Below are 9,453 nucleotides of genomic sequence, written 5' to 3'. Positions count from 1 at the left end.
CCTGCTTAACTAAAGCTGAAACTCTAGATGCTCCTGAAGACTGGTCTTCATGGGTGGATTTTGAAAAAAGGCAAAGAATCTCCAGAACTATGAAACAAGAGGAGAGAAACCAGGACAGATAGCAGACAGCAAAATTGTCCTAAGTATGGTTAGCTTGATTAGTGGAACATAGAGTCTATTAAAAAGAAAGGGTGATAGTTAACATCTTTTGAGTGAGGAACAATAAGCCATTAAGTCAATTGACTCCCCCAGCTGTCTGAATAGTAATGCCACAGCTGCTGCATTGTGGAGCAGAAATCAAAGCAGAGTGTTTCTGTTCGGGGTAGCTTCCCCACTTAAAACATGCACCCCAATTTTGGGGGAAAAGGAATAAATATGATATCTCCAGAATATAAAGAAAGCTAATAAAATAGACTAATGGTTGCAAAGGCAAGAGTTGAGTGTGGCTGTAGAAGACTGAATGACAGAAGCCAGTCTTCTACAGCTGCACGGAGTAGAGTTAAGTAGCATAAGGTCAGCTGAAATCATCTTCCTGCAAAGACCATCTGTGTGCCAAGTTCATTTCACAGAAATGTGCAGGTAATCATTCTCAGTAGTTGCTGCTCAGTTCTAGAACACCTTCCCACTTGTGGCCCTTCAGAACCTAGCCCTGGATATCATCTGGAAGTTCTGAAAGACATTCTTATTTGAACAGGCCTGCTCCAAGCAAGGCCAAGTTTGGGGGCATTGTCCTGGGAGTTTGTTCTATACATATTATTTTATATTAATATTTTATCTGCCTTCATAATTTTATTAGGCTTTTCTTAGCAAGCCACTCTAAAGGTAATTTCAGCAAGCCACTCTGAGGCGGACATAGAGATCTACACAATAATGATGATGATAACAATGCAGAAGGCTCTAGGTACTCCATGACGAAAGGGCAAAATGAAAAAAGTAGTCATTTGTGGAAGAAAAAGTGAAGGAGCAAGAGGTGTGTGGTGCTGGCAGAGCATAAGGTTAAAATAAGAAAGGGTGTAGATAATAGGGCTGTGAGAAGCTTCGGTCGCTGATTAGATTCAGAGGTGATTCTGCCCGATTCGGTGGCCGAATCTGAATTGAATAAAGAGACCCATTAACCTCTCTGAATCAAATTGGAAGCCTCAGATTTGATTTGGAGAGATTCAATGATTCAGTCATAGACATAGCTTTATATGTTTTTTCTACGTACCTCGAGGTACCAGGCGCAGCTCATGAATGCTGAGATGGTAGGGTGGATGAAGCATCCCACAGGAGCATGGGGGGTCTGCTGCGGAGTGCACAGGGAACCCCCCACCCTTCACGCTCCTGTTAGACGCTCCATCCACACCACCATCTCAGAGTTCATGAGCCGCGCCTGGTACCTCAAGGTACATAGAAAAAACATATAAAGCTGTGTCTGGCCAAATCACTGATTCTCCAAATCAGAATCGAATCTTCAGATTCAGATTCGGCTGAAATGAAATCAGGACAATGATCTGAATCAGCTAATCAAATCACTGGCCCCTGAATTGGGCCAAATCCGAATCGAATACTGCCCGCTTCACACACCCCTAGTAGATAAAAATACAGCATCAGACCCTTAAATGCAGAAAAGAAGAATTTTCATTAACATAGATGAATGGCATCTAAAACATATCAAACTTTTACCAGTGGGATAGAGAAGATTCTGAAGTTGGTGTAGAGCAGGGGTGCTTAAACCCTGACATGCAGAGCCATTTCATCTGGCCCATAAGGCTTTCCATGGCTCCAGAAATTTGGTGACACTGGAGCAGTGGCAAGTAACACTGCTACCACTCCCCTCACTGCCACATTTTCAAGCCCCGTGTGAAGCTGAATCAGACCCTTAGGCCTCTGCAGCTGCATTGGATTCCATTGGATTGGGCTGATGGACAGGATCCATCCCACAAACCAACTTGGACCTGTTCATCTGACTCATGGACCAAAAAGCTCATCATTGTTGTAGAAGATAACTGGCAAGATTTAGCAGTAGCCTGAGTATTAGAGGATGAAAAAGAAAGAACATAGAATGTAAATATTGTAAGGTTGGGGTGGGTAATTGGAAGAAAAACAGTGTTTTTAATCAACTTAAATGCTTTCTTATGTTCTATGGTCCTTTAGCTTTAACCCTTACTTCCTTATCTGTGGAAATAACAGACTCCTTCCACATAATTAGAATACATTAATAAATAACAGGTCCTTTTCCACCTAATTAGAATACATTAATTTCAGCTGTTCTTTATTTAGGCTGTAACTACTATAATTAATCAGGAACAGCCACCATGGATTCACCAAGAACAAGCTATGCCTGAAAAGTCCGATGAAATGACAGGCTTTGTGAGTGAGAGCAGTGGAAGTGATATACCTTGACTTTAGCCAGGCTTTTGACATTATTCTCATTAGTAAGCAAGGAAATACAAACTAGATGAAAGTACTGCTAGATGAATAAATAACTGGTTGGATCATCCTGTTCAAAAAGAAGACATCAATGGCTCATTGTCTAATTGGGAGGAGGCATCATGTGGAGATCCCAGATTTATAAACGACACCAACTTAGGTAGCATTGCAGACACTAAGGTCAGGTGCAGACATTACACTTGATCAGAAACTAGTCTATAGCCATAATAGAACATAAGCTTTGGACACAAACCTGGTCTCTATCCATAATAGAACAGAAATTTGGCACACGCGGACTGGTTTAAAAATGACAGAGCCCAGTCTAAGATTCCCCACCTTCCCCCCAAGGACAAATGTCAAATCTGTTCACTACTAATCTAAACTACACCGCTTACAGAAAACCACGTAATTTTGATTCTACCTCAAGCTTTTTAACTGTCTGTTATCTAGCCTAAAATTCAGAATAACCTTGATAAACTCAAGAAACAGTCCAGAATTGGATTAAATTCAAGAAGAACACTTGCTGAGTCCTGCACTTGAGATGAAATAACTGCATGCACAAATACGGACTGGCCAATGATTGGTTAGACTGCAGTACTGCAGAGAGGAACCTAGGGGGTTACAGTAGACCATAAGATGAATTGGATGCCTATAGAGATGCTTGTTCACATTCTAATTAGAATGCTTCAGCATCGCCTCACCATCATGTGTATTAAGGCCTACACATTTCGAAATGGCCACAGGGGCACCTTATCTAAACTTCATCGAATGAGCTTTAGATAAAGTGTCCCATGGTCATTTCAAAATGTGCGGGAGCTTAATATATGTGACTGAGCATTTTTAATTAGAGTAGCTGTCTGGGAACTGAACTAATTAAAACGCCCTCCCCCATCCCCCAAGCACATGTATAGGCAGCCAATATGAGCCAACAGCATGCTTTTGTTGCAAAATAAAGTCAACCGCATACCAAGTTGTATTAACAGGAGTGTTACTTGGAAATTAATGGAAGTCATCCTTCCACTTGACTGAGCACTGGTGAGTGCTCACCTGGAGTACTGTGTCTAGTTTGGGGCCTTACACTAGAAGAAGGATGTAGACAGATTATAAAGAGTCCAGCACAGAGCAGCAAAAATTATTAGGTGCCTAGGAAGCAAGAATTATAAGAAAAAGCTGAAGGACCCAGGGCTATTTAAGCTGCAGAAGACAAGACTATGGATGGATTTAATAGCCATCTTCAAATACCTTCAAAAATGTAAAACATTGATTCTCTGTTATACAAATGTAGCCAGGTATTTGGTACCCAAGTAAACTCAAATAATTACAGTGATATATTCTGAAACATAGAGCCATATAAAGTTCTTTTTCCTGTATGCCACAGGTAACAGGCAACACAGATCTACCATTAAAAATTGTTCTGATAATTTAAAGTACATGGATTTCTTTTTTCATGAGAGGAGCATTTAAATTAGTGCTTTAAATCTATTCTATAGGGAGATTCTGGTGGCATTATAGGACCCCCTGGACATCCAGGTCCAAAAGGCGACACAGGACCCCCCGGGCTGAGCCTGCATGGGAATCCAGTAAGTAATTCACCCTACATTCCCAATGGACTGTCCTGACTTATTTTTTGTGGGGCTGATGTAATTACTGAAATAATGTATAGAACAGAACAAATATTTTTCAAATATATTTAATGAAAAGATTTTACAGGAGCAGAGCAAGTGCATAGAGAATGTAGTTTGGACTTTTTGTTTGTTAATGCAAAGTACATTTTTATGCTTCTGCATCCTGTCATTAATTATCAAGGCATGGATAGAAAAAATGCAATAAAATTCAGTCAGACTTTTTAATATTTAAGATAAAACCATTATTTTTTAGGGTCCTGCTGGCACTCCTGGAAACCCAGGTCCACGGGGGCCTAAGGTATACAATATGATTACATTCTTGTTTTTAACAATTAAACATAATTGTAATTGCTTTTGCAGTTGTTATTAAAAAAGGCTTTATGGTCTTATCAGGGTGAAAGAGGACTACCTGGTGTGCAAGGAACCCCTGGAGAGGTGGGGCCACCTGGAGTAGGAACTGAAGGACCCCCAGTAAGTATAGTAGCCAGTTGTGCAAATGTCATACTGATAATTACTGTGAAACTGATATAAAGAAACAGGACCTTGTAACCCAATTCCTGATACGAGTTCCTTGCTATATGTTTCAACCACAGACTAGGCTATGTTAAGTATGGTTTAAACAGGATTCTTATGGATTCTTTTCTCATTACCTGGGTTAGCTTTTGTGACCTCTTTGTTCTGATGTATTTATTACTTGCTTGTTTGCCTCTCCCAGCACTGTCTCCCGCCACTCCCCTCCTCTCCCTTCTTCCCCTTTCTTTCCTTTCTTTGCAGCTAGTGTGTGTAGGAAAGGAGCATAGGCTCTTGCAACTCCCTAACCCCTGCATTTATTAATGCACACTGAGGCCTACACAGCAGAGGGACAGTAACCTTTTTCATGTCAGTGGTAGGGGAAAGAGATGTTGAGTTTTGAATCACATAGAAGGCAGGGCAGATTTGAACATTATAGACTAACTAAGGAGATATACATAGAGCTCACTTCAACAGATGCTGTAAAAAGACATGAACAGAGCACTATTCAAATTACTCTCTCCATTCTATACACTGCTCTGTTCACGTCTTGTCACAGCATCTGATGAAGTAAGCTCTACATATATCTCTAATTTAGTTAGTCTATAATGTGGAAATCTACCCTGCCTTCTATGAACCAACCTTACCACAAGACTTTTTCTCTACCATGGACTTAACCTAAATCCCAGTCAGTATTTTTGGCTCATGGACACTCCTGTTTTTAAAGTCTTACTGCTGTAGTCTGACTAAATGTTTGGGATTTTCTTATAGGGTCCTAAGGGTCCAGCAGGAGCAGCAGGTTTCCAGGTAGAACACTTATTATAAAATAAGGAAAATGAATTAAATTTAACATTATTTATTATTGATCAGTTTCTTGAATCTTAAGTAACTGTTCTGTATCTTAGGGCCCTAGAGGACCACCTGGATTACCAGGAACTCCAGGTACTGATGTAAGTAATAGTCCTGGACATAATACAGTATTAATATATGCTCTCCTTTTTAATAAATGAAAATTAAGATTCAGTGACTTTGTTTTTAGGGTACTCCAGGACAGGATGGGAAGCCAGGACTGCCAGGCCCTCCAGGTGATCCAGTATGTAAACAATTCAAGTTTGACTCCTATTATTAATCTGCCTCTATTTTAAAACAGAGACACACCAGATGTTTCATGGACCTGCTAAGTTTTACACAACAGATCAACTAGAATCTTCAATGAGTGCCTGAAAAGACTTACTTTTATTTTCATCATTATATATGTTGAAAATTAAGGTTATATCAGTCTCTTGTAATAAATGCCTATTTTCAGGAGGTTATGATTTGCCTGTAATGCTTGACCGCAGGTTGTAACTTATGGTTTGAAGTATGATATATATTTCATACTTAATTGTGTTTCAAGAACACTATTTTTGTCTTGAGTCACAAGATCTAAAGTTGTTGGATTCTGGAATTGGTTTTGCCCTGACTCAGCAGATAGATATTATTTTTAATAGTATCCTAAAAAGAATTAGCATATAATTTAAACTAACATCCTTCGGTACTAACAAAAGAATTACATTGCGAGGATGAGTATTTTAAGATGTAGAGACTGTTCATTTTAGGGTTTATTTTATTTTATGCATTATACTAACATTACTTTACATGTGTGGGAGCGTCACAGTCCTATAAAGTTTGGCACTGAAGGACCCATAAAGTGCCACATATACTTCAGAACAAATTCTAGCCCTAATGAACATGTAAACATGAGGGTTTACATGGAAACTATGAGTCTCAAGTGCCTACCTGAGGGCAAAATGTATTCCTTATTATTATTCCTCTGTTGACTTCACATCATTGAAGTCCCCACAGCTATGTTGATCTTAGTTTAAAACAAATACTGGCAAAGAAAGACTTTAAAAAGGCAGATGAAACACTCAAAATTCCCAGAACAGCTGTTGAGGCTTGCTCTTCAGCAAAGTAAAAATATTTAGTTACTAACAGAAGACCTATCCACACTATTAAAAATTGACTTTAAAAATGGTTAAATTCACTTGTGGCCTTATTGTTTTAATGTCATGTGGCTTCATTCTTTACAGTTTAGCTGTAGTTTGAAAAATGATTAGTTTTGGATAATCAATGAGACAGTGATGATGCTATAAGGGCAGAGAACACTTGGCATCCAAAAACCTTGTTGGCTTTTGGAAATGCAATGTAAGGATGATGCTATAAGTGATCACAGTGATGGTGCTATAAGTATAGAGATGCCCCTCCCAGGTGGTTGGTTTTAAATTTGGGCAGAGCGGGAATAAAAGGGGAGTGCAATAGCAGCACCCCTAGATCCACTCCTGGAGAGGTATCGTGAGTCCAGTGAGGGTTACCTTGAGTCCACTGAGGAGTGCCTTTCATGCAAGAAGGTTGAGAACCACTGTTCTAGTACTTGGGAACTTGTGATATCTTTCTTCCAAATCCCTGGCCCTGTCTTACTATGGTATGAAGTCAGCCTCTTAACTGTTGAGCACTTCTCTTGGTATTGGCAGTTTCCTTAGCCTTTGAGATGTCTACATACAAATATAAATATTGGGAATAAACAGGAAGAACTGGAGATCCTAAATGTATAGTTTATTTTTAGGAAGAGAAGATAGGGGATGCTCTCTGTGGAACCCATACCAAAAAATATGATGCAACTACTTTTTGACACATGCATAGTTCTATTCTCTGGTTTTCAGTCTCATGAGAGTGCTGCTAGATATGCCAAGAACCTCTCTAGCATTGACCACATAACTTTTCTTTTTTGGCATGTAGCATGAGCCTTTGACTCTTGCTTTTGTTGTTATGATTGTATCTTTATTTTTCCTGAAAGATGTAACAGTAGACCACATTAATTGTGACTCAGTTTAGTAACAGTATAATCTGTGTCAATACTTTGAACACCATTGACCAAATATTAAAGATACTTGATACATAAAGCATATTAAAAATGTTATAAGCGTATGTGCCTGTTTCTTTTTCAGATTGCACTTCCACTTGTGGGAGACATGGGTGCTTTATTGAAGGTAATCTTTCTATGGGCATGAAAAGCATGAGTAGAAACATGGATTCTGATGGTTTTGTTATGGAGAGTTGGTTTTTACTATGCTGTGCTTGGCTTGTACTGGTCAGACCTGGTGAAGAATGCCTTGCAGTTGAAAGCTTATCAAAGGGTGCTGACATATGTGCAGCTCCCTAGTCTAACTCATGATGCTTCACAGAAAGCATCATGAATTAGACCAAACCTCCCAATCCAACAGATGTTCACTGTTGGATCAGGAGGGTATGTGATCCAGCTCTCCTTTGGAGCTGATGTGGGGAAAAGAGGCTGTAAGTCTTCAGCATCTGTCCCCTAGCCCCACCCTGCTCTCCAATCTCCTGTGCTTTCTCAGGATGGGAAGGTAGGAAGATAGGGGAGGAAGTTCAATCTCGGGTTTCCACAGCAAAGCTGAAGTGGGGGAGGGGTGTAGATTGGAGCCCCCAACCTAGGGGTCCTCAATCCACCCAGCCCACCCTCCAGTGTTGGCTAGGCAACCCACAGACCAAACTCACTCCCCTTTCTTCCCACCCTCCCTGTCTGAGTACAGTGTGCAGAGCAGAGCTGAGCTGTGTCAGTGGAGCCCAGCTCTGTGCAGTGTCTTGAGAATGTGGGGTAGAGGCAGGGGAGGGAGGTTCAATCTGGGGTCTCCCCAGCCATGCTGGAGTGGGGGGGGAGGTGGATTGGAGCCCCACCACTTCATGGGGTGTGCTCCAATCCACCTGCCGCACCCTCCAGCTCTGGCTGGGGAACATCTAAACCAAACTCACTTTCCTCCCTTCCCCTCCCTCCCATTCTGAAGACAGTGTATGGAGCACAGTCCGACTGCATTAGCCAAGCCCTGCTCCTGGCAGCACTGACAGACATTAATGTAGGCACTCCACTCTGGAGCATCCTCGTCTGAACCCTCATATAGTAAAGATTCACATTGTCACCTGATAGGGCATTTTTAAAGTGTTCGGAGGGTGTGCACTTTTGTCAGTGCACAGCTGTAGAACTTTTTCAGTGGCCGATTGCACAACAAACTGTCACTTCTGTCAGTGCCACTGTCATGTCTATATGTGTCCTAACTATCCCAACTATGCAACTGTTCCAACAAAAGATACCATCCTCAGAAATCCTTGCTCCTCTCTTTTTTTTAATATGAATGATCTTCTCAAAGTAAAACATGTATCGGTGTATTTTTATAGGTTGATTTTTAACTTGCAGGGCTTTACCATAGATAATGGATCAATATAGGTTAGGGTGTAAAACATTTGAGAGAGAGACAAAGGCTTGGCATGCCTGTCATTTGGAAAGTTTAGATTCTGGACGTCCTTCTTGCCCTTCATTAAACCTCTCAATTCTTTCCTTGACTAGAAACAAATTAAGTTTCTATGCCTGTCCTCTATGCTTTTAAGAAAAGGGGCGGGGGGGTAGCTCTCTATGTTAAGGAAAGCTACACGTCCCTGCAAGCCAATATTGGCGACCAGGGTGGACGGCTGGAGACCCTCTGGGTTAAAATCCGTGGGGAACACAGCACAGGGGACACAATGGTGGGAGTCTATTACAGACCTCCCACCCAAAGTCCTGAGCTTGACCAGGAGTTTGCCCAGGAACTGGCTGAGGCAGCTTGCTCCAGGACCATGGTTGTCATGGGTGACTTCAATTACCCAGACATCTCATGGGAGGATCGCTCAGCAAAATCTGAGCGGTCACAGAGCTTCCTCTTGGAGAAACTGGCCAATTGTCGCCTTGGGTCCTCCACGATCCGCTGGCTGGAAAATTGGCTCCGGGGTCGGACCCAGAGGGGAGGAATGGATGGAAGTCACTCATCGTGGTGTCCTGTGACCAGTGGGGTCCCCCAAGGCTCGGTCCGTGGACCCA

General features: G+C 41.4%; 1 protein-coding gene across 12 annotated transcripts in view; it reads left to right on the top strand.

Annotated features, from left to right (window-relative positions):
* Positions 1–9,453, top strand: part of COL19A1 (collagen type XIX alpha 1 chain) — a 402,210-nt gene that overhangs the window by 296,535 nt on the left and 96,222 nt on the right. For 11 of the 12 annotated variants that reach the window (XM_025191070.1, XM_025191112.1, XM_025191107.1 and 8 more), the window contains 7 exons: positions 3,903–3,992; positions 4,291–4,335; positions 4,431–4,508; positions 5,319–5,354; positions 5,453–5,497; positions 5,587–5,640; positions 7,535–7,576. In XM_025191070.1, coding sequence (XP_025046855.1) covers positions 3,903–3,992; positions 4,291–4,335; positions 4,431–4,508; positions 5,319–5,354; positions 5,453–5,497; positions 5,587–5,640; positions 7,535–7,576 — 390 coding nt within the window. The remainder of the gene's footprint in view (positions 1–3,902; positions 3,993–4,290; positions 4,336–4,430; positions 4,509–5,318; positions 5,355–5,452; positions 5,498–5,586; positions 5,641–7,534; positions 7,577–9,453) is intronic. The other variant, XM_025191090.1, reaches the window with a different exon arrangement.

The sequence above is a fragment of the Alligator sinensis genome, unplaced genomic scaffold (genome assembly GCF_000455745.1).
Source record: "Alligator sinensis unplaced genomic scaffold, ASM45574v1 scaffold499_1, whole genome shotgun sequence".
NCBI classification, from domain to species: domain Eukaryota; kingdom Metazoa; phylum Chordata; order Crocodylia; family Alligatoridae; genus Alligator; species Alligator sinensis.
This window is presented reverse-complemented; position numbering and strand designations above follow the sequence as displayed.